The 25570-nt window shown below is 36.1% G+C and overlaps 1 protein-coding gene across 4 annotated transcripts in view; it reads right to left on the bottom strand.

Annotated features, from left to right (window-relative positions):
- ZNF280D (zinc finger protein 280D) overlaps window positions 1-25570 on the bottom strand; it is a 40054-nt gene that overhangs the window by 5084 nt on the left and 9400 nt on the right. For 3 of the 4 annotated variants that reach the window (XM_054516219.1, XM_036389362.2, XM_036389365.2), the window contains 12 exons: window positions 23884-24001; window positions 17827-17936; window positions 15993-16219; window positions 13806-13963; window positions 13231-13331; window positions 12990-13136; window positions 12298-12432; window positions 10892-11136; window positions 9633-9773; window positions 8361-8423; window positions 7702-7820; window positions 7488-7524 (listed from right to left, as the gene is read on the bottom strand). In XM_054516219.1, the coding sequence (XP_054372194.1) occupies window positions 7488-7524; window positions 7702-7820; window positions 8361-8423; window positions 9633-9773; window positions 10892-11136; window positions 12298-12432; window positions 12990-13136; window positions 13231-13331; window positions 13806-13963; window positions 15993-16219; window positions 17827-17936; window positions 23884-24001 (1601 nt within the window). Of the gene's footprint in view, window positions 1-5119; window positions 5218-7487; window positions 7525-7701; window positions 7821-8360; window positions 8424-9632; window positions 9774-10891; window positions 11137-12297; window positions 12433-12989; window positions 13137-13230; window positions 13332-13805; window positions 13964-15992; window positions 16220-17826; window positions 17937-23883; window positions 24002-25570 lie in introns of all 4 variants that reach the window. The other variant, XR_004980874.2, reaches the window with a different exon arrangement.

The raw sequence follows: 25570 nt of genomic DNA, 5'->3' as shown, positions 1-25570 counted from the left end.
ACAAAGGTCAGAGATACTCTTAGACTGTGTGTAGGAAAGACAGGACATTACCCTCAGCTTAGCTTCTTTCTCTCTAATGGAGATTTTGGTGTGGATCATGAATTAAGATTCAATGTTTTAAAATACTGTATGGTTGAAATAGAGATAAGGATGAAGATACTTACAGTTAGAAAGCAATTTGGTAATCTGAAACTTATTTTTTAAAGTTAATACTTATGCTGAGCTTAAGCATACTTCACTTCAGAATTTTGAAGTGTTTTATTGGATGTACAGGAATTATAAGATAAACTTGTTTCATGTGAGCTCTTTCAGTTATCTTCCTCAGGAAAACCAGGAACCAACAGTCTGAAGATACTGAGCATTACTTTTATTCTAATTCTACCTGAGGAATGATCTCCATACCAGAAAGGTCTTATAAACTATGATTGAAGTATTTTAAGATCTGAAATGCTAAATTAAGTGCATAAAGCTACCTGACAAAAACATTCTCCAATATAAGCTCAGTTTTCTCTTATTTGTCTACCATAACTCAAACATCCAGAACAGAGCTGTAGTTAACTTTAGGAGAACTGCAAAACATTGCAGCTGACCTCCAACTACTACATGAGGGGATGCTTCCTGCAAAATACCTTTACAGGCACAGTCCATACATTAGATGAGCTATAAATTATTTAGGTTTATTGACTTTGAAAACCACATTAATTAAACAGCTTATCACAACATCACCAAAATTGATTTTCTGTGTTTCTGTAAGAAAATGTTATCGCAGAGATAGCAAGAAGTATCTCCTACAAACTTGTTAAGTCATCAGTTCTAACAAAATCTAACCTTTCAAAGGTTTCTTACAGAAAAAAAGAAAAAGCAAACAAACCCCTCAAAACTGCTTATGCCTAAATCTTCTTTGTTGATGTTGCATTAAAGGCAAATTTAATCTGCTGAAGTGTGGTGCTGCCTCTATTATATTTAGATAATGTTATTAATCATAAATTAAATTATTCACAACCTCAGCGAGTCTTAAGGGTTGTCTACAGGGTGCAAAGTATTTGACATAAAAAACAGCTTTACCACTAAAATTTTATGAAAACTGTATACTAATATTAGATTGATCAACCACATGTACTTTCCTAAATCCAAAAAAGCAGCCTAACCCCAGACCTTTTAAAAAATTTAAGCACATAGTATCTGCACACCATGGATACTTTCTAACATTAACGTTCTAGCAGCTAACCAGCATCTGAACCTGTAGCATAAACAATCACATACTGGTATTTATTACATCCTAATCTGCAACAATAGATGGCAAAATTATCTACAAAAAAGGATTGGTTTCAATAGCACTGTAAAAATACTCTTCTGATTACCAGAGAAATAATCAGGATAAATCAAATGAGAACAAATGTTTTGGGTCAGGGCTTTAAATACTCTGAAGTATTTAATCAAGGGAAGCCACACCAGTATAAGATGATGCAATGCCAAATATTTAGCTTTACTGCTTTAATGATTTATATGCAAGAACTTAAAACAAATATGTAGGAAATAGCCATTTGTCATAAAACAGTCACTCCTGTTAGACTCACTAACTTACACATGAATAGATCAGATATTGCATATCCAAGGACAAAACATACTGTTCTTCTTGTCTCAACAAATTAAAGTTTTGCCACTAACTTAAAATGTGTGTGAATTGGATCCAATATCTATCGATTATTTTAAATCCATTATAAATGTTATTTTACATTATCAAATTTGAGAGGATTTTGTGTTCACATTTTATATCTTATAGAGGAGATTGGAACTGGCTCATTTATGTTGGTTTGGAAATGAGCAGAGTTTGTAACATTTTCTTGTAACCCCATCTTTGTTATTTTGGTTTACTTTGGATTCATGATGTATACTCTCAACCTTAATTTTGTTTAGGTATAGGTTTAGAAAGCAGTTCCTTCTAATTTGTGATTGGCAGAAGTTGCATCAATAGACACTAAACCAGAGAAAATTACCACCTTGTGATGTTCCCAGCACTTTATGACACAAGAAATCTTAAATTCCATAGATCTCAACCTTCAACAAAGGCAATACTTTCTCACATCTGTGAAGTCACAGTGCTTCTGGAAAGAACATTATGAAAATAAACCAAAGATTGTGACCACCTCCAGGAAGTACAGCCTGCTGGTCCAAAAGTTTTGAGCAAATCTGAAACCTTCCTAGAACTCTTCAAAAATTCTTCACTCTACATGAACTTCTAGTCAAGAACAATGAAAAAAACGCCCTTTAATTGTCATTCCTTAAAAAAATTGCCGATAAAAAAGGAGCACAAAATTTAACCTTGAGAGAGCAAACAGAATGGATCAGCCGTAAAACCAAAGGGACTCAGAGTGAAAGTCAGGTAAGAACATTAATTTAGACACCTTGAAGTCTACATTCAGTTTGATCTGAGACTTTATTTGACAGATGAAGAGACACCTAGGACTAATGGAGGAGATCTGGAGTCAGTAACAAAAGCTAGACTCTAAAATGCAGTTAGGCACAAATAGGAGTATCCTCATTTCTGAAATTCAGTCTCATTGCTTGTCCTGCTCTCACACAATGAATTGTATATTTTTGCACACATACACAAAGCTCAAATCATGAGCCACCCTCTTCCCAGCAATCTCTCATGTTTTCTTACAATCAAAGGCTCACTGGGTAAGCAGAATGAACTCAGCTGAAATCTTCTGTCAAACATTTCTTTTTTGTCCACACCTAAACAAAAGTAACTTTTTCTGGGATGACTCTAACTTCAAGAATTACTAGAAATCAACTGTAAGTGGCTCAAGGCATCTTCCACACTCAGCTGAATCATACACAGCATTAAAAAAATTAAATTTATTTACACCCAAAAGAATGGAAAGGTCGTTGGGTTTGGGATTTTTAGGTGTTGGCCTTTTTTTTAAATTAATCCCACCTTCTTGCAAAAACTCCCTCTTTTGACAGATGTAACTTTCAATGCCACAGCTACATTTAACAGAATAACAGAAACAAACATTTACTTTGTATGACTTTTCAAACAAAGATAAAATATAATTGGCTAGTCAAGCAGTGACACTCAATGTCCTAAAAATAAAAAAAGATAGGTTAAACTACATACAAATGAAATCTTAATTCTTTGACCATAAGCTAAAAATTGGTTATATCATGCATATTCATGCTCTGCCCCTTGCAGATATGGTCCAATATGTTGCATTATTCATGTTAATTGCTGGGATCATAAGAGAGATTTGATACTAAGGCAGGTTTATTTTAATGATTTAGAACTGCTTTTATGAGTTTTCAACATGAGTAACTTTTCCAAGATCCTCACACAAATGGAAACAGGATGTCACAAGGCCAATTGATTCTACATGAACCATTTCCACAAATCTCTCATATCTGTAAGTACCCTAAGAAGTGTTTAAAATGCAAGTTTGAAACTTAAATTTCTGTAGTAAATCTGCAAAAGAACCGAAGGACAGTATTCCAAATAAGCATTTAAAAGATGTAGAATTCACATAACTTCAAATCCAAGTGTCTATCTAGTGTCACCTCTGGGAAATTCTTAGAGAATGTTTCTGAAAGCCACAAAACCCTGCAATCACATTCCATTCTTCTTGTTGTCAGAAACCTGAATGAAAGTGAAATAGGAATTCAATTTCCTCTGAAATGAACAGCATGCTCACAATGAAAACACAAACCCACTATGCTTTTCTGAATGCTGCTGTGTCAAAACAGAATTAAGTCCTGCAAGAAAAACACGTAGTTGGTAAGTGATGCTTGAAGCTGAACAGCAGCATTCAAGATGGAACACAGCTTCTGTCAGAAGGAAAAAAGTTGCAAAAAGAGCAAGACTTTAGAGTACTGAATAAGTGTGCAAATGCTCAGTCACAAAATATGTGGAAGAGACCATGGATGACAGGATCCTTGCCATTATTAGCAATACTAAACAGCTGCAGGAGCTCACTATCACCAGACCTGTGATTGAGTACTAAAAGTCAAGAGGACAAAAAAACTGGTCAAAATGAATTAATTTTAAAGAATTTGATTATCCAGGAAAAGGAAGTGCTGCAAATCAAGAACAGCTTGCATTCACCAACACCAAACTCTTACAACTAGGAAGCTGTATCAGTGACTGATCCTTAAGTGAGGTCAGCTTTATCTATTATGCTGTTCTCAGGCTAGGAAATGAGAGATTCAAAACATATCCACTGTAAACAGGAGGCTGAGTTTGGAGGAATATTACAAGTTCACCATTGCAAAAGCAAAGCTCATCGAATATCCTGATGGATAAACTTGCCATAGATAATCTAGAACCGAAGATGAAATCAGAAGCAGTAAAATCAAAAGCAGCAAATTCCCAGCAGCTTGAGCAGAGCATCCTTGAGGATGAGAGATGATCCCAAAAGAACAAGGTGTGAAATCAACTGGAACTGTAGCTGCTCCACCCTCAGAATCAAGGCTCAATAAATGTATGTACCTCCATTACATGCTTTCCTCCTCTCACAGTATTTTGGAACAAAAAGAAGCTTAGCTACCAGAGAGCAAAGCAGCTAATAAATTCCTTTGGCCAAGACTCAGTTTATGTAGTTACATGCAACAGAAGACATGGAAAGCATATTTTGCCACTATATATCACAAAGTCACTGGCAGAAAAAAATGTAACTTACATGAATATTAAATTGATCAGGACTTGTATGCTTTAGTGAACACCCAAAAAACAACAAAGCCTTTTAGTTTCAGAAGGTGGGATCAAGTTCAGAACAAAATGGGCTTTGATGTCAGCCCATATGCATCAGCATTTACTCACTACTCTAGCTTGGGATGATATTGATAGACTGGAGCAGGGAAGAAATGCTGCACATGAGCAGCAAAGGAACAGTGCACCATGTAAGTGACACTCCGGGTAAGCCTCTCTTCAATAGAGCACAGCCCCCAAAAAGCTGCCAATCAATGCTGTAAAGTAGAGAACATTATCAAAAAGGGCCTTTGACTACAGTATTTGGAGAAAAGACCAGACCCGCTGTCTAAAAGATGCAAGAAGAGAATACCACAGCTTCAATGCATGAAGAAAAAGGAAAAGGTCTGGTCAGATCCTTGTTTGCTTACATACCAAAATAATCCCAAGCTGGACTGGGTTCAATTTTCTGGTCCACAATGATGTATCAGTGAGCCAAGGCAGTATAGGATACCTGCTCACTTTCAACTGCCCTGCAACAAAAATGTCTGCTGTCAGTTCATTTAAAAATATGTTAATGGTTGTGCAAAGCAGAGAGTTGAGCAATTAGAAGAGTACTTGCATAGTTATTAAATCTTACTTCCTCAGCACAAGGTGGATCACCAAATAAACAAAGAGACTTATGTAGAGTAAAAATTTGAAAAACAAATTCTGCTGGAACAGCCCCAGCTAGGTTATCTGTATTACTAATGGCAGGATTCTGGTCCAAAGACAGGCTCTGTAACAGTACACAGAGTTCATGGAACATGTCTGATCATTAGCAATAAAGATGAGTTTTAAAACACATACAGACAATCCAATATATAATAAAAGACACCCAAAGACACCATCTGAGAGATGCAAGAGAAGATCCAGAAGTGTTCAAGATCGTTAATTGAGTCATTGTTTCCAATGATGAAGTGATTCTGAAGAGTCCCATAAACAAGTCATTGAAATTACAGGTCAAAGAATTGGAAGAAAGATTCAGAGATCACTGAGAAACTATACAGCAGAAGTTATGAATATTGTCTGCAAGTTCCTCTTCTTCCAAAGCAGCCAAAAAGTACCACTATGAACCAGTCCACAAAAAGATGAACTTTTTTTTGTACTCTGTACAGCAAATTATGAATTAAAATATCTGCTACAGAGGTACACTCTTCAGTATAGCAATGATACATTCTTGTCCTAAGTATCAGAGAGCTAGCATATGGAACAGGACAAGATTCATTGAAATTAATGAAGCCTATGAGCCTGACAGTTTCGAAAAGCACCATCACTGATTTTCTATCACTTCTTGTGGTACCAGCAACTAATTTTATGTTGGCATCAGAACTCTCAAAAATAATGGCTATCTGCATCTGTTCTACTCTAACACCTTGCAGAAACAAACCTGCATAAACTCTTGACTTCACTTCAAACCTTTTCAGTGCTCATCCATCTGCTTCTGAGCAATAGATACATATAACCATACAGCCAACATTCTTACATATTTCCATACGTCTCTGCAACGTATTCAAGACAAAAAGGTCCTTTTGCAGTACTGGAGACAGCCTGCCATAGCTGTATTAGTGTATCAGTATATCTATAGCCTTTCCTTCCATACACTTCAGCAGGCATCTATTCCCAACACCTAATGCCAGCTCCAAATACAAAAGCTAACATTTCCACAAGTATCATAGCTCAACACTTGATTTTGTCATTGTTTGAGTTTCACTCAAAGCTAAACTACTAGAGGATCTCCTCTTACTAGCCACTGTATGGAAACTAAGAAAGAAAATACTTAATAAATATTAAATTATCTCTTTGGGGCATCTTGAAAACTCACTGAAAGCTGATTTATGCTTAGAGGACGAGGAATTTATCACTCTTTTGGAAGAGTTCTCACCATGCATGAGACCATCTAACCTCCTGTTAGAATCCTGCTAAAGGCTAGATGGGTTATCAGGGTTAAACCATTTTGTTCTTTTAAAATATTTCTTTGCAATTTAACTGACTTTTTTTATTCTGTATTCTGAAAATGATATGAAGAAAACACAAATGTTTGATTTAACTGACACACCTCTAAACCTTGAATTAAGGCATAAACTACCCTATAAAGCCTCAGAAGCTGTTCCAGGATGATCAGGGAGAGCTTGGCATGTCTGATTCTTCTAAGGTTTAAAAAAACCCCAAACTAACACAATCTGAAATACCATCTCCACAATACTGCAGGTTCTTCTTCAAATTCTTAAAAAACCCTGATTAATACATACTAATTCCTCTTTGAAAGTGAGAATAAAAAAGCTAATACAAAGCAGTATGCCTTGGTCATATGAAGAACATATTTTTTTTAATAATTTCTAAATATTTTTAAAATATTAAGACTGAATTTGTCCTACTTCAGTAAAGGAGATTCCTTTTTGTGTTCATATTACATAAAGAACACAAACCACTAATTTTATAAAGCTAGTGTTAAGTAGAAGTAACAATCTCATTGTATATAGACAGGTTAGAATTGAGAAGTTCCAACATTGCAACAATTATTTATCTTTCTTCAAACTGATTTTATTTTAGCTGCAATAGGTACTTGCTTTATCTCTTCATTCTTGTAGTTGTGGACATGGTAAGATGAAAAAGCACTAGGTACAGTAAAGGCATGTGTTCATTCACACATTTCAAATTCAATGGAATTCAAAAGAAACCCAAGTTTAAAGTGTAAATTTTGGCCATCTATCACTAAATTAATAGAGGAAAAAAAACCATTAAGCAGTAAAATAAAACTTACTGAGACACTTGTGCAGCAGTTGCATTATCTGTGGAAACTGAAAACAAAAACAAAGGATTGAATTAAGAATATTTTAAAATGTGGAAATACAGAAGTACTCACTGTTAAATGCACGCACAGAAATAATGCAATTCAAAATAGGATTGTGGTAACACAAGAGACATCCACATGGAAGTGTTTATATACTGTATAAAGAAGTACCACCTGTACTCACCTTCCTCTACAATAACTTGACATGTATGAGTCTGGTTCTCACTCAGATGTGTGGCCATGTTATCCAAACCAGAAACATCAGCCAGGAAATCACAGTTGAGACACACTACAGTCACACCTCTAGGAAATAAAAATCAAAAAGGAAGCGCAATTACAAAATGGTCTTAGAAACATTTTTCTTAACTCACAGCAACTGGACAGACTAAAAAAAAAATCAGCTTTAGATGAGATGATTCACAAAAACATAATCTTACTTTTTCTACTGCAACTAGTATCAGGAAATTCCCATCAATGAGCAGAGCATCTCCATGCTGGATATAGTACAAAGAACATGACTTTAGACAGAAATTTATCTGTAGACTATGAGTTTCTCTGATTGGATCATTGTTTTATTCTTTCCGTGACCCCCTCCCCAGTTTGCATCTTATGAATAATCAAAAAATAATAATTAAAAAATTAAAACTGCTCAGAATTAAGTTCATAAATGTGGACAAATAAGTATTTGTCACTGACCAGATCACTGCTACTGGAAAACCTAATGGTTTCATTTCTCTGCTCTAAATTGTGGAAATTCAAGAGGTTACAATCTGAACCTAAGTTAGCAGTTCAACATCAGAAAGTAAAACCATACTGATCTGTAAGTGAAAAAAGCTGAATTACCGTAGCTGTTCTGAATGCTTCTTAAAGATCCAAAACCTTTTACTTGGGCGAGCACTGTGAAAGCTGAATATATGAAAACATTACCACTCAGACTGGTTTTAATGAATATATTACTCTGCATAACCCCTTCAATAGTCATGGCACTGCAATTTGCTTAGGACAAAACACAAAAATAGAAGCCTAACGTCCTGAACTGCATTATTCTGAAACATTAAATGTTTAAAGTTTACAAACCTGGGAATCTCAGCTCTAGTTTAAAACATTGGCTCCCCTGTAAATGAGCTTGGGAGGTGAAAAGCTAAACTTTACTAGCACCATCAACAGTTCAGTTTTTGAAGAACCATAACTATAGAATGCACCACAAAAGAGCTAAAACTTGGCTCAACTTGTGCTTCATCAAGAGACGGCTTTCAATGAGACATGAAATTTTCAGATAACAATAGATTACACACATAAAAGCATGCAAACTATTTCAGCCTAGGACTTTTGTGAGCATTGAAATTGGTATGAATAGGTCAATATCAAGTGTATCTAAAAACTTAGATCACAGATTCAAGAATCCTACAGTTTACAAATGTGAAGGCATTTCCTATGTACATGAATTAAAAAAAAAAAAAAGAAATCACATTCACTATTTTCCACAATACAGTGGGCTTCTTCTGGGCACAGGATTTTAAAATTTTGTTTTACTGTCACTGCTACGTGATCTGTATCTAATTATTGTATAGTATAATTCTATGGCTCTAAAACCCTGCATTTGTTTTCTTAACAGGCTTTTTTACAGCTGTCATCACTAATACCCTACACTGCCCCACCACTGCTGACGAAATGAGATGTTATTTCTATGGATGACCAGAAGTAGGCTAAGGAAAAGTATCCACTTGAGTTTGCTATTTGAGACATCCTTCAAATCTGAGCACAGACTTCACTAGCGATAGCTGTGGCCTGTATGCATTCAGCACTTGTAAAATCAAATGAGCCATTCAATCTGAAACCCAGAAAACATCCCATAATTAGTCATTATTTGCCAAGTCAGGCTGAACTGATTATGGAAGGTACCACAGAAATTCTGAAGCAAAGGTATAATACTGCCTGCACCATTGGATTTTTAAAGCAAAACAAGAATGTGGAGTTTAAGCCTTTGCTAAAAAGCTCACGCATTTCCCTGCCAGTCTGAGGACCCAGTTCAAAATTCACCTAACAAACACTTCACCCCTTACATGAACTTAGGAAGTATTTACTAAGCCAGTAAAAACGTGGAAGAGTTCTTACCTCATCATGTGATTGACATAGGCTTTGCTACAGCTGGTGTTGTATCTGCATAAACTACAGTGGACGTAAGCAGGAAAGTGGCTTGCAAAATCTCTTATTTCTGAGAAACACTCAATGCATTTGTGAGTTCCCACATGATACCTGACATGAAATAGTTATCAGTTAATAGCAACACTTTCAGAAGAGTTAACTATTTCAAACTTTTGTTTTAAGTAAGTAGCAAGCTTGCCTATACTAGGGAAAAATGGGGAACTTAAAAATGCATCACTTAAATACTTAAAAGTTACATGAGCACAAAGGAAGAAAACTTTGTTTTTACTTGAACTATGATTTAATTATGATTCTAATAAAAAAGTGAAAGTTAATGTACACATCCACTATTGGCCACTCCTGGAAACAAGAGATAATGCAGTGGATGAGAACCTCCAAGTTCAGCTGCTGCTGTTGCCTCCAAGTACTTGAGAAATATTTTCAACAATGATTTGCATCCATCACAATGCATAGAGAAAGCCTTCGGCTTTTCTATCACCCCAATATTACCCACAAGGTTTGAAACATCTACAAAGCAAGAATATAATCCTGCTCTTCCCCCAGTTTTGCTGACTGTTTTTGGATCTCTCCCAGAGCTACACACTGAGAAAGTTAGAAAGTGGAGGGGTGGCATCTTCCATCTCTGACAATAAAAAAAGCTAACTCATCATAACCAATGAAACTACACTCCAGTGTAATGAACAGGTCATAAAACACCCATGAAAATTGCACATAAGGACAGCAAACCCCAATAAATTGTCAAGATAAGGACTTGCTTTTACTTCCTTGATTTTTTAAATTAGCTCCCCAAAATGCTGTATCTCCTAGGATAGACAGGATTTTATCTTTTAACTAATGGGTTCAAATAAATAAAATAAAAGGAAAGAAGAAAAAGAGAAGAAAGAAAAGAAAAAGAAGAAAAAAGAGAGAAAAAAAAAAAGAAAATAAAAAGAAAGGCTCCATGCAGAGAAAATTTCTAAATGTGACAGAGAAGTTTCCAGAACACTTGTTCTTCCATCATGAAGTAGTCTGTCACCACCAAAATCAGTGACTGAAGATTCAGAATTACAACCAAGGTACCAGTATGTAGAAAGTTTATGCATCTGCTTTCTCAGCAAACCTGAGGTGCCCACACCTCCTGTATTACAGCACTAAATGAAAGACCATTAAACCATCAGTTATTTATGTTCGAAGTGTACTTAAAGACAATTTTAATGCCAGCATTTTACCTTAGATTATGAAATGCTATATTTGTAGGTTCTTTTTTTCTTCTGCTGTTCGTCCACGCATTTTGTTTCCTCGATGTAGATTGTTTTGATTTTCCTCTTGATTTACTTGTATTAGATTTGTTATGATTTTTAGTGGTTGTATTTTTAGCTTTAGGTGATAACTGAAATGTGGAACTGCTTGTACTAACAGAAGATGTAGCTGATGATCCTGACTGATGAGACCCCAAAGACGCTCGAATAGTCACCTACAAGGATGAAATTTTAAAATAATTGTTTAGATAGCAGCTCTCCAAGTTCCTACTTCTATTTGTCTCAAAGTTTAAGCCACTTTACAGCACAAATCATAGCATAAGAAACTCTCCTGATGAAAGATTACTTTGAAAACTACAAAACACTGAAAATACTGTTGGACTAGAGTTAACCTCTAACAGCCAACTAGACACTTAAAAGGTTGATTTTGGTTGAAATAGTTAGTCATGATAAAACAAGTTTTCTTTCCAGAGCTGCAATTGGCTAGATCCTCCTTTCTTAAATGAAAAAAATGTAGCAGAAGTGTCAGGCCAATCAGCCCTACTAAGAAGAATGTCAAACCATTCCACCAGTGCCTGGATTTAACAAAAAGTCCTCATGATGAGCCAGTCCACTCCCTTCAGATATGTTTGTTTCTCATCCTAGAACTCCAAGGAGTAATTCTGGTTTCTGACCTCTTACCTGCCATTCTTGAACTCCTTTGTCATGCTCTCAAATGTGGTTTTGACTCAGAATAAGACTCCTAATTATACTTACCCATACTCCTAGTTTAGAAGCACCTTGTCTTCTAAATCTGGTTCCAGGTTTTTCAGTATTATCATTTCATCCTGTCAAGGTCTACTACCATGAATTTTAACATAATCCAAGCTTTTGTTAGGTCATGAAGACCCTGAAATCTTTAAAAAATTGAGGTATCATCACAGAGTAAAGAATTGGTGCTTTACGTTCCTTCTGCCAAGGAAGACAATCAACAGCAGCTGAAGTAATTTTCCCTTCCTGATTCTACAGCAAATGAACTGTGAAGATCTGATCAAAATGTTAACTTCTTCCTTGCAACTGAAAGGACATATATTCTGATACTCTACTAAAAAACTGTTGGAAAAAGTCCCAAAATCTACATGAAAATCCTAGTCTAAGTAGTTCCTTCTTGAGAAATGGGACTGACCTAAAGACAGCATAAGTGTTCTGAGGGGACCCAAGTTTTCCTCACATACCTTCAAATGCTGAAGCTAAAGAAGACCTGGTGAACCCAGTTTTAAGCATACATATTCTATGCAGAAGAAAGGAGAAAAGCATTTCTTTCTATTCTACTCTTTCCTCTACCAAGACCTTTTTTTTTCCTTTGCCCCCTCAAGTTTTCCTGCATGAACACTCACCTTTGTTCCAGGAGGCAAGCCTTCTAATTGCTTGGGTTTCCTAAATGTTCGGTGATGCTGAGTCTTGTGATCCATTTTTTCTTTGCATGTTAAAAATTGCAGTCTGCATTTAGTGCAACGGTATATTCCCTTTTTCTTTTAAAGACAAATGACAATCTATAGTAAGCATGGATGGCATGACAAAACTCTAGCCTTGGCTGTCTCAAGCAATGCTTATGCAGTTCCTAAAACATCAACTAAACAAACAAACTCCTAATACTACACCACAAAGATAAGACACCCTGTAGGAATTAGATACTTGTAAATACAAGGCAGTGCAGTTACTAAGACAAGGATGAATCAGATTCCCAGTTATAGGACACTTCATTATCTTTTTCTTTATTTGAACTAGTGGCAGGTTTGCTAGTAACCTCAAGAAAAGCAGAATCAAATCACTAAAATGTAATGAAGAAACCAAATAGCAAGAAGATTGTTCCAAGGATATTCAGAGAGTACTTTAAGCAGGAAGCTGCTATCACACAAAACCAAAACAATTCCCTTAAAGATTCCTGAAATTCTTCTAATGTACTCTTATTAACTACTCTTACCTAGTAACAAGCATACTAATCAGTCTCATTTGTTTTTTCAGAGGGAGATTACCCTAAATGTATTCAGCATTTTTCTAGCATTAAGGATGGAAAAGATCTGCTTACCTGATGCCTCATGTAATGATGCATATATGGTGCTCCAATTTTAATAACTTTGAGGCAAAATGGGCATAGCAAATGTTTTGTGTTTTCATGAACTGTTCTAAAATGTGTTTCTACATCTGAAAAAGCTGAGGATCTGTAGCTGCACACCTAAAATAAGAAGTTTGACTTTTTAGTTACGAGTTTACTGACAGTGAAGACAGGGGAGTGGTGTAATCTAAATACAAAAGTCACTCTGAGATACCTGGCAAACATACGGCATTTCACCTGGCTTATGATTGTCCTTCATATGTTGCAAAAGAACTTGCTCTGTGTCAAATGATAACTCACAGATTTTACAAATCGCTAGAAAAAGTGAAAAACAAGAAAAAAGTAAAGATCTTATAGGGGTCATATGTACATAAATTATAATACATATATATAAATATATACACACATACATTAAATGTATATATCATTAAAGGTGAAGAAATCTAATGATTATTCTACTCTTTAGAAGAAATTCCCTGTACAGTTTCAGAAAGCCAGGAAGGCAAGGGCCTTAAACATCAGGTCTTAAAGTAAAGCTTTCAATTAAAAATAAATAAATAAACAAAAAATGTAAGGAAAAAAACTCAAAGGCTCTTTAAAATAGTTTTTGATATATATATATATATAGCTCTCAAAAAAAAAAGAAGTGCTCGGTTTCTGGTTTTTTTTCATATTAAATCTCAAGATTATTGTTATCCAAGTACAATAGATTTATTCTGAAATTACAATCCAGAAAATAAAAATTGGGAAATTTCTAAAAATTTGGTCTTAGAAGAAAATTCAACTCACTGGATGACTCGTAAGGCGTGTGTGTACTCTCGATGTGGCACTGCAGCTGGAACGGCGTGGGGAACTGTCGGTAACAGTGCTGGCACGTGGTGTGGCTTTCCCAGCTTTCATTGCTCTGCTTCTCAAGCTCCAAGTGATGTTTCATGTGGTTCATAAACCTTTAAATTATAGTGAACAGGTGCAAAAAACTACATTTGAATATTCCTTCTACATATCATATGCAAGATGTACAGGATTCTTTAGAAATTTTACTCTGTAGAGCTTCTGAATAAATAAAAAAATTAAGTAGTAAGTGTTTCCTCAAAAAAACAGGCAACAAACCTAAAGTTGACTAGAAATCTTGACTTTAAGGAACACACGTTAAATCTAAAACATGTTCTAAGACTACATCTATTACATTTCTCATGTTTGCTGAGACAAAATTCTTGCCTTGAAATATAGGGAAATAAGTAAAGACAACAAGAGCACATCAACTGTTCACACTTTACTCACACCAGCAATCTCAAAGCCCCATTCTGAAACACATGTAACTTGAGCTCAGCTGAAAAGTATTAAGTAGCAAAAATGTATCTGCAATTTGGACATGACAGCATTATGTGGCAGGAGTTCCAGGAACGTTCCTTGTCTAAAGCATTTAGGCCTGACCTTGAATTATGAAGGACAGTTATCAAAAACGCCACTGTGCAGCCAACATTAAGAGTGGGAGAAACTGGTATGGTACTATTTAAGTTACCAGCTTTTCCTCATTAATCTGTCCATCTGTCTGAACCTATTCTGGCTGAGAAGTCCAGGCATTCATGGCAGGACCAGCAGATCACTGTTACTGGTGGAGCAGCACAAGGACAAGTTACCTGCAAACCCACTACAGTTCAACTTCCAAAATTCCTGTTTTGAATGCAATTTATTTCAGTACAGCCAGAGGAATTAAACATAAGTCACACTCACAAAAGGAATGAAGACCTTGGAATTGGAAAAAAATCAAATAAGCAAGGAGAATAGTCCCTTGAACTCAAGCTCGTACTATCATGCAGTTGCTTAAAAAACAGAAACAAGAAAACCAGAAAAAGCCAACTGAGTCTCTCCAGTTTTCTAAGCAGACAAAAGAAACCTGACACTGTTACTGCACAATGCCTTAACAGAAATTATTGCAATGGTATGTCCAACCACAAATCTTTTAAAGAAAGCAGGGGAATACCATGATGAATCACTTTCTGCTCTTCTGAACTTAAGTCAAAAAAGTTATACTTTAATTAGGATGGTAAGACGTATTTATTTTGTCCACTATAAATAAAGGTGCAAAATAATAATGGAATAAAAATTCTTAAGTTATAGAACTACGGAATAAAGCTACAAGGTTACAGTCAAAATTAATATGGTTAAAGTCAATGCTACAGAAATTAAAAAAAAAAGCTTGTACATTTTTAATGATTTGCTGTGGAACACATAGGCACCACAGCACCAATTGCTTACAATATAATGCTGAGTATAAAATAGTGCCTATTTAATGATTAATAGCAAATGTCACTGTTTTAATTACAGAAAACTTGTTTTTTTCAATAATATGTGTCTAATGTTAGCATAAACCTGCTCGTTTTAACTTGCAGACTGTGCCCTTTGAAACAATAGTCCATTTTTCAATTTTACATTCTGCTACTTCAGCTTCCCTTGAAGAGTGCATGTGAAAAAGTTCAGTGACCTTAACTTCCAAAGGAACGATGACACAAACTTGTCTACCTACTAAAACAGCTTACTGGGGTTTTATCAGCATTTGGAAGTAAAATTACTCCAACAAAATAACAGATGTTACATAAGTGAACTACTGACTATTAGTCATTGTGTGTCCCTAAAGGGAATTAATGCTCGCATCTACCAATACTGCCATCAATCCAGATGGCAAACTGTAAAATCCTTTGTGTTGCCCTTTCTAACCCCAAAGTCCTACAACTGCTCTTATCAAAACCCTATCTTGTTTATGTTAGACACCACTAAAATTCATACTCTAATCTGTAAAAAGTTTCAAGTTATGGTCATACATGCAAAGTAAAAATTAATTCAATTTCTGTTTAGTCACCCAATATTATCAGTTTTCAGTATGAAAGGAACTCTACTCCAGAAACACAAAATTTTAATACATGAGACAACTATGGACTGTGATTAATAAATAATTAAGGAAATGAGCTCAAATACCTTATGTTATTTTTAAGAACTTTGAGACAACTGATGCATTTAAATGTCGTATGAGTCTTCTGCTCCTGTTGTACCTGCTGGAGGTCACCTTCATCCTTCCCATAATAAAAGTCATTAACTAACATAATCAGCTTTCCTTTCTCAGATTCCATGGTCTTGCTTGTGCTCACACATTCTGTTTTGACCATTTCTGAGAAAAAGTTATTTACCATATCTGGACAGCAATACTGGATGCAAACAGGGAGAAGAGATGAGACACAGAAACCATGGTATCAGTCTCACAAACTGCATCAATGACAACAGCATTTTAAAAACCAAAGGCACTAATGAGAGATGCAAAGCTTAATTCTCTGACACACTGACACACTTAGTAATATTCAATTCTGAACAGTGTTTAACTAGTGTTTAAGTAATAAAACACTATTTACTATAAAACTGAAGAAGATTCTCATAGGTTCAAGTAAGATAAATTTAATCAAGAAAACAATACTACTGTTGCCTTATTCTTGCAAAAAAAAATCTATTTCATTTACATTTAATAAAATGAAAGAAAAAAGCAGCTTTCATGAAAGTATTTTGCAGACAAGCATAAGTTTATTGAGAACTTAATGGGAAGTTTTGTCCTTTATTTCTTAGGGAAGAATGTATGTTGAAACCTTCAAAAGTTCTTTCCAGCATTGCTAAAAAATTCAGAATTCTGAGTCACATCATAGACATTGTTCAAGCTTCTTTATGTTGAAGTATACGTAAAAAACGCTTAGCCCAAGAGCCATTTCATGAAACTTATCACTTAAAAAGTACAGCATACTCCATAAAGAAGATGCTATGAAGTTTCCAACAAAACTAGAATGTTTCAGAGGACAAATTTTTCTCCTGCTAAATAATGGTTCTTACCATGCAGGACTACTTTCCATAAGCCTACTAGTAAGGAGCAATTTCCTGCTGTGGAACTGTAACTCAGTATCCTAAGTAAACACACTTCTTCAAGGGTTCCTTCATTCAGTTGATGTACTCAGTGCAAAAGCTATTCTGTACAAATAATGATTAGAAAAAGTTAAAACCCTTGGGGTTTTTTCCACTCCTATCTGTATTTCTTAATTATGTTTCAGAACCGAAGGAGACAGCAATTACAGGGTATTGTAACCCTGTAAATCAGAACCATCTGTGAGAACAGTAACTCAGATCCTCACAAATTCGTCTTATACAGTAGTCTGATACTCCTTTTTGTTTTGGATATTCACGTTGTATACAGACTGCAAAGCCATTTCTCTGTCCCTGAAATGAAATACATATGCCTGAGAATTGTGAGGATCTTTGCCAAATGATAAATATTTTCCAGGAAACAATGTTTCTAGAAACAGTAGTAAGTAGTTTCACAATCAAATTAAGTGATGCTGAGTTTCTGAGAGTTCTGCTTACTGCAGTGTTTGAGTATGAACTACAAATGAAATTCCTCCTCACAGCTTAAAAACTTTTTTATCTATTAAGTATCAAGTATTTTTATCTTGCTGTACCAAGTGGTACATCAAGATAAAACAGTAAGTTTACATTGTCATCTTTGTGTCAGCTGCAATCTTATACAGATGTGGGTCACCTGGCTGCCTATTCTCACAGACCCCTTCAGCACATTGGAAACATGAGGCAAAAAGTAGCAAGATTTGGAGCTCCCCTGCTCCTGTCTTGCTCTCCATGACTGCAGGACTTTGAGCATTTGGTTCTGCTTGATAGCAGTCAGAAGCCAAACTAGCTTCCTATCAAACCATGGCACTCTTCCATAATCAAGGAGAAGCCCACAAAGTTTGTTCTAATGCTTATCAGCCCCAAAATATTTTACCTTCATGTGATTTTTTAGAGGATCCATAAGATTGAAATGTATATTACATTTTGGACAAGCTCGTGGAAAAGGTCCTCCATTTTTAATGGTACTGGATGCAGCATTTGTCCCTGTAAAATTTAAAACATATAAAGACTCAGAATTCACAAGCAGAATACTCAATTTAGTAGTAGTGGCAGTATTCTAGTAAAATATGCTATTTCAAATGTAAACTATTACCATCAATGAAGCTGTAGTAACCATAAAAAAGACTTCACAAGCATCTTTTAACTATTCTTCCTTTTTCCCAAACTGACTTGGAGTTTGCTCTGTTTGACATAGACTGATAAATAGATTTTACAAAATCTTATCAGCAAACAAGGAAAAAACACATGAGGAGATGAAGGCAGCGTGACAGGGAGAAAGCATTTCTTCTGTGCACTACCAGCCCAGCCCATCCTGGATAGGATGGATTTTTGATGGTTTTATTTCACAAACTTTTCAAATGAACACGTAAAGCCTGTTTTGTGCCACAACCTGATCATCATCACAACAGGGTTCAGATAAAACCCTATTGGTTTGGAAAGGAATTTCACCATTTGGTCCTCAATGATGAGGCTATTTATCTCTGGAGATTTGTTGCAATCTTGGCTTATTCAAATGCATTATTTCTGTTAACAAAGGTGTCTTTGGAGAACCTAGAGAATAAATCCTCTAAATTAATAATTACTCCCTGTAATTAAAGGAAATAATGCTTCTCTTGTCAACATAATTAATACCTTTTGAGCAAAAGAGATATTAAAGCTTTGCAGTAAACTTCAATGAATAAACTAAGCTTTGAGTTTTCTCCAAACTGTCAAAAAACATCAGAGCAAGAGCTACTTTTTCAGATGAAATTCTCTTGCATTCTCAAGTCATTCACAGATTTGGAGAACTCCATACTAAGTAAGCAGTTTAGAAGCTAAACACAGGAAACATCATCTCAACAGTAGAGTCAACTGCTCCCTGCCAGGACTATGAAAAGATGTAATAAAAACAAAAACATATATACAAGGGAATGAATAAGTGTATGAGGTAAGAGATGACCATGCAATAGTGTTTCACATTTTTACATCACAATAGTCCTGCCTAGACCATAAATAAACAGTAATTTTCCTTAAGATAACAGTTTTGCTAAGAACCATTGCTAACCAAAAGTCCTTCACGAGTGGATGGCCATGTAAAAGATGTACCACAAACAGAGCTGCAAGACTTCACTCTTACAGTTGGTAAAACATTTGGACACATCACAGCTAAGTGCAAACTGAGATGAAGAAAACCAGTTCTGCAGCAAAACCTTGTGTTCTGCAGTGCTTCAGTGCTGGATGCTGTGACAGACTAGAAATTGCTATGCCAGCATGGGGAAGCTTAGAGACAAACTCAGCAAAATAAGGTTCTCAGTGAATATGATCTACTTCTTTTTCTACCGAATTTAGCAAGATCCTTTAGTTATCTTTTTTTATGATATGCTGCAGCACAATATCTATTTCACCTGAAAGAGAGTGGAGGAATTTTTTTGCTGAAATGTTCATGTTATAGCCACGTCCTTCTGGTAGCTGGAAAGAGCAAACAAGCTCTAAATAAGAAATGCAAAAAACTCAAATCTGAAATTATTCCAAACAATCATTTTAACATTATAGGAAACAAGATGTCTTGGAAATGTCTCAAAAGTCAATAATAAATCCTGGCGTATTGCAATCACTAGAAAGCACCTTTTGGCTCAGGACAAAAATACACCTAATAGTTAATATTCTGAAACAGCTGGACCAGCTCTCTTCTTCCAGGGAAAGAAAAATCTTTCCAATAACATTGTTTCTTTCAAATAGACCTTCTCCCCATCCACTACTATTTCAAACTATATCAGAAACACTGCTGGGGAAAAAAAAGGGGGGAAAACTGTAAAATATACTTTGCGATAATTAGACAAAGTACAGAATCACAAAATAATTTAGGTTGGACTTTTGGAGGTGGTTTTCTGTAACTTCCCAGTCAAAGCAAGTCTAATCTTATGCTGAGAGCATAAGAGTTCAGTCAACTTCTGAGTATCTCCAAGGATAGGGATTCCACAATCTAATTTGTTACTGCCTTGCCTGGCATTGCTAAAAGGATTTTTTCCTTCATCTAATCAGAATTAGTTCATAAATTCAGCAATCATAGAATTAAGTCAAGAATTCTTTCAATTTTGATTTTCTGATTGGTTGTGTTTTGAAGTTTCAACCCCCTACTCCCTTCTTTGACATAGAAAATCAACTAAGAGAATGAGGTCAGGGGCATTTATTTTTATCATCTGTCTCTGAATGACTAATTACTGCTCTACAGAAATCTAACCTACCTTCTAAACAATAAAGGTCTAAAATTTGAATAGGTAATAACCTCAGGTAAATTAATTTGTAAAGGTATATAAACCCTTGCATAGAATAGTTATTTTATTTTCACAGCATAAGAACAGTTACTTACTTACACTGCCTTAAGAGCATTTAAAACACTGACCAACTGAAACACTACAGATGTGTCAGCTTTTTCCATGACACAGATGCAGGACTGCCAGCTAGATCATTCCAACTTCCTACTGTTTGAAGATCCATTTTGTGCCTGTGCAACTGGCTTCAAACTGTTCTTATGCTGTAAAGAAAAAACTGTTGGACAGTTAGCTGTAGGTGAAACATTCAAGTTGCTTCTAGCACTGACCTCAATAAGCTTGGCCTGCTTTGGAGTTCCACTGTCACCTTCAGAATAGGAGGTTTAGATAGAAAACCACTCTTATTTAGGCTTAGAGTACTTTAAAGAACCTCATTTTTTTTTCCCCATAGTAATTAGAACACATTAGTGGTGACTGCAATTTAGAGTCCACAGAAAGCTGTTTAAATATTTTCCTAAACTAATATGCCATACTGAAGTTATGAAAATACCCAACTCAGACTGAAGACCAGGCCAGTGAAGCAGGAAAGGGTAAATTCAAGAGATACAGACCCACCTCTGACCCCAGTAAATCACACTGTGGCCACCTGAATTCATTTGGCCTACTTTTCACATCTTGACCCACTCTAATGTGAGACAAGGTGCGTTCACAGTAATGAAGCTAAGCTAAGCAGCTGGTTTGTGCAATGCCTGCTATCTGGAACAAGCTCTGTGCTTCTGATGGAAAACACCTCTCCTTTCTTTCTGGTTCTACGTTAATGCTGTTTTAGTTTCTTATATACCTCTGTAAATGTCAGTTTGCATGCAAAATGAAATGAGCGTTGTAACTTCTAATGACCAACCACAGCACATCTATCTGCTCTCTTCTACTGAAAGAACATCATACATGTGCTTACAGTTTGCAGTATTTCTTCTGAAGAAAATCAGTAAAAAAGAACAAACAAAAAAAACCCAAAGAACCAACAAAACAGAAAAACCCATAACAAAACAAAAAACAAACAAACAAAAAACCAAAACAAAAACCACCACCAACAACAAAACCTAACAAATCCACAAAAAACTCAACCAAGAAACCCCACCAAAAAAAAACCCCAAAACACCACCCAACAAAAAAATCCACCAACAACTTTGAAACTGGGAGGTTCAGTGGCTGATTAACATGCCTATAAACACTCAGCTCCATCTGGTCAGAAATCCATGTTTCTGTCACGGTAAGATTACCCTGGATGATATGAACTCAATGCAGAGATCAGTCCTCAAGTAGACCTGAAAGACACAGCTACAAACCAAGGAGTCTGAAGTGCCAGCACAGGTCTTGTAAACCTCTCACAATGACAGACTGCCAACAGTCTTAAGACTATAATAAAATATGTCAAAGGCTTCAGTTCTGGACACAATGATCTAAGCTAAGGACATTCTGGTATATCCCCCCCTACAATGACATAGCTGCTCCAATGATTTCTCAGGGTGTAACAAGAAGCTCATCAAGTAGAGATACTTTGTGTCACAAGCAATTTTTCACACATCAGAGAAGAAACAAAATAGCTCTCTGGCACCCATAGCTCTGTTTACTCAGTGGGAACTATCTAAACTTGGCCAACAGTCTGGAGAATCTCCCCATTCAATGCACATGGGCAGAATCCCAGCAGGGAATGCTGATGAACATCTTGGAGAATTTGCCACACTGCGCCTCAAACATGGGAAAACATAACTCACTCAATATACAGATACCCAAACATCCTAACATTCTCCTTTGTAGTACACCTTTCCTTCTCTTTGATATAAATAAACATATTAAGCTCAAATGTCTTGCTCTATGCATTGTTTGCCTAAGGTTCATTCATTCGCAAAATGATCAGGTTAATAATTAGATGCTACTGCTTCCTAGGGGGTTTAATTTACTTACACTCACCATGTTCAGTACATGAGCTGCTTACATGGACACAAGTCCTGCTCAGCAAAGGCTTCCATAGAGCTGGTATGGCCTTAGCATTCATCTGTATCACCTGAGGCTATTGGAGCACCCAGCCATCAACCTACAGCAGCATCTGCTGCTGCTGCTGGGAATTAAACTATGTGTAGCTCTGCAATGGGGGCTAGGGAAAAGACACAAGGTCTGACTGAGGTTACAAGGATCTCCAGTGAAGTATTTTATTTGACTGCAGAAAACCCTATTTGCAAACAAGGACTATTTTTATGTTAAAAATACTGTTCATAATTCCAATTTTAAAAGCCTAACACATATGTGATAAAAATTTTGAAGACTCTTACATATTTATAAAGGTGAGTAGTCTTTGACTAGTAAATTCTCTTTCAGAAGAACTATAATAATACACAGGTTTGCATTTTAGTTCTTTTGTTTGTTCACGTAAAAAATAAACCAGGCCTATTTTGAAAACTATTCACACCATCTCCAAGTATTATTTAATATCTTGCTGGTATAGATCAGATTGACACTTCTTCTCACGAAAGTGCGTCTCTCAGCTGGAGTGTGGACACCAGAATTCCTTGAATTAACCACATTCTAGGCCAGTTGGTCAAATACTCTACACAGCAGGTCACAGGGACTCTGAGTACTCAGGACAGCAGGGAAAAGCAGTAACCAAACAATTATTTTTTGGCCACCTTGGTCACTTTGTGCTATTAGTGAACACTTCAGTAGCTATTACTCAGGAGTTGGCTGTGCTCATACACACAATATTCCTGTGTACCACATGCATGATGGCAAAAAAGGAGCAAAGTACACTGGCTGCAGCACCACCTTGCTGATAGGTTTCTGAACCCACACCACCACTGAAAACACCTTAATGCTGCTCTGTGCATCCATGCTGGCTGGGCCTGATCTTATAAATGATAGAAAAAGACATCACAAATAGTAACCTAGAATAAAAACACCAAATGTACTGTGATGCCAGAATAGGCACAGGAAAGGCAAATTGCTTCAGGCCTCTTAGAGCAGTGTCCTGCACCAATACCTCCCTTTAATCTGGAGCTATGGATTCATGGATGCACTCCAGTCAACTCCACATGACAGATCTTTGGGGCACAGCAACTTCTCGTTCCTCCAAGTGGGTGGAGTTGAAAAAAAAGGGTTTTGTTGTCAAATTACATACTCTCTCCCTTCCCCTCCTTTTCAGGAAGCATCCTTTTGATCCCATCTACTCCAACTCTTGCATATAGCAGTCAGAAAACCAAGATCATCATTACAGGGAACCCATCCAGACTCAGTTCTTCAGGTGCTGTTCACAGCCCCTCTTTTGCTAACAGTCTTTTCCTATTTCCACAGGCCAAAGAGTGATGAGTATACTGAAAACAAACCTTTGCCTATCAATAAAGATACAGTGGATCTGGCAATGCTTTTTCCCATCTAAATGAGCATTATAAGAAGACATCAGTTGATTTTATAGTCAGCCTGATGCACTGAAAAGCAAAGTCTGACAACACGAGACTCCAAAGTTTATTTCATTAAACATTATACAGGGTTATGTACAGGGGGAAGAAAAAAAGTAGTTATACTATATTCTAGAAATCTTATTTAAAGTTATAACCCACAGATCTGCACTAGAGTTAAATGACATTAGGTTGGTTGTTTCTCTTATCCACTACTTCAGTTATACCCACCTGTTACATTCACTGCTGGCCCAGTCTGGTACTGTGGAACCCCCGAGTTCTGTCTCACACCAAACAGAATGCCAGATGTACTATCTGGTGCATCTGGCGGAGAATCCATAATATAATCCTGATCAGATATTTTCAAGAGGGGAAAAAAATTGAGGTTTAATTTTTTTTTTTTTTTACTTGCAGGCTTCAAAGGGTTTATTTTAAAAACACATGATGACTTAAAAAAATACTCAGCTGAAAATCAAGTTCATTACAATCTCTGCAAAATAGCTTCTTTTGACATTTTAATAAGGTTGCAATTCTCATCAGTGCTTGTCAGTTTTATAGCTGTGTATTCAGAATAGTAAAAACAATTGTAAGACCTGGGAAAGACCATTTAATTAAACATCACTAATCTGTTTGAATTGCTAGCTGTAAAGGTTTTTGTTCCAAAAAGTCTGATGATGCTTCAAATTATACTTGATTGTTTTTCAAAAAAACCAAATACTTTCTTCCTTCAACCTAAACTTGGGCATTTGCTTGTTACTCCTGCATAACATTTTGCTGCATTTCAAAAGATCAAAAAAACAGAACTCAAAAGAAGTGCAATCTTGTATCAAGTAGAAGCTTCTCAAACCAACAGTAAGGTAGAAATGGAAAAGTATTGGCAATTTCAACGCTGCAATAATTCAAATGGTTACACTTCATCAAGCTGTACTGTGAAACAAAAAATTGACTAAAGCAGGGCTATCTTCCTAAAATAAAAAAATCAACAAATTTTAAAAGCCATCCAATACATAATACAGAGACCTTGTCATCAGCAAATCCATGAGACAAAGGCCAAAATACATTTTGCTGGGAAAAAAAAAAAACGAAGCTCATAAACTGCTTCCCATTCACAATTGTGCTACTTATTTGAAAGCATCCCTGCACAAGTTACCACAGCTTAAACTACCACCATGTAAACCAAACTTAATGGAAAGAAATCTAAAGGAGCACAAGTCCATAAACAGGTATCATAATCTGTTTAGGACTCCTAAATACTAGAACAAAAAGGAAGATGTTGCTCCCCCATCCTGCCTTTTATTGCACATCTCCTTAAATGAAGACCCTTCGGGACCTTAATAAAGAGCCACTCTTTCTTCTGGTAAGTCACCTAATCCACTCTAACCAAATTAAAAATAGATGTTCAGGAGTAGCTGAGGAAATAGTTACTGAATTTCTGTGCTGTACTTCCTAAGAGTAACAGCTACAGGAGCTGCAGTCACAATAGGGAAGGTGTCACTGTAGTCACAACAGTTCCAGAAGAGCCAGTGAAAGGACAGCAAAGCACCTCAGCCTGCAGGCCCCAGCTCAAGCACGACTAATGCTCAGGGGATAAACCTGTGGCAGACTCTGAGTGCAGAGCCCTGTGCACATCATTCACATTTGAAATGTGACCAATACAACAGCAACACACAAACACTGCATCTCTTACTAGTCTGTAGTTTCTTTGGTTTTATGTCCTACCAATATTTTAATTTTCAACAAGATCACAGTTTGGGTATTTTGATGGCATGGATACATCTCCCCAGTATAAACATATAACTAAACATATCCAGCAAGCAAAAAAAATAAAAAAAGCCAAACTTCAACAAACAGCAGAAGCTTTAGGAGACCACAGAATCTGCACTGGATATCCCAGATAAGGATGGGATACATTACTTTC

The sequence above is a fragment of the Molothrus ater genome, chromosome 13 (assembly GCF_012460135.2).
Source record: "Molothrus ater isolate BHLD 08-10-18 breed brown headed cowbird chromosome 13, BPBGC_Mater_1.1, whole genome shotgun sequence".
NCBI lineage: Eukaryota > Metazoa > Chordata > Aves > Passeriformes > Icteridae > Molothrus > Molothrus ater.
This window is presented reverse-complemented; position numbering and strand designations above follow the sequence as displayed.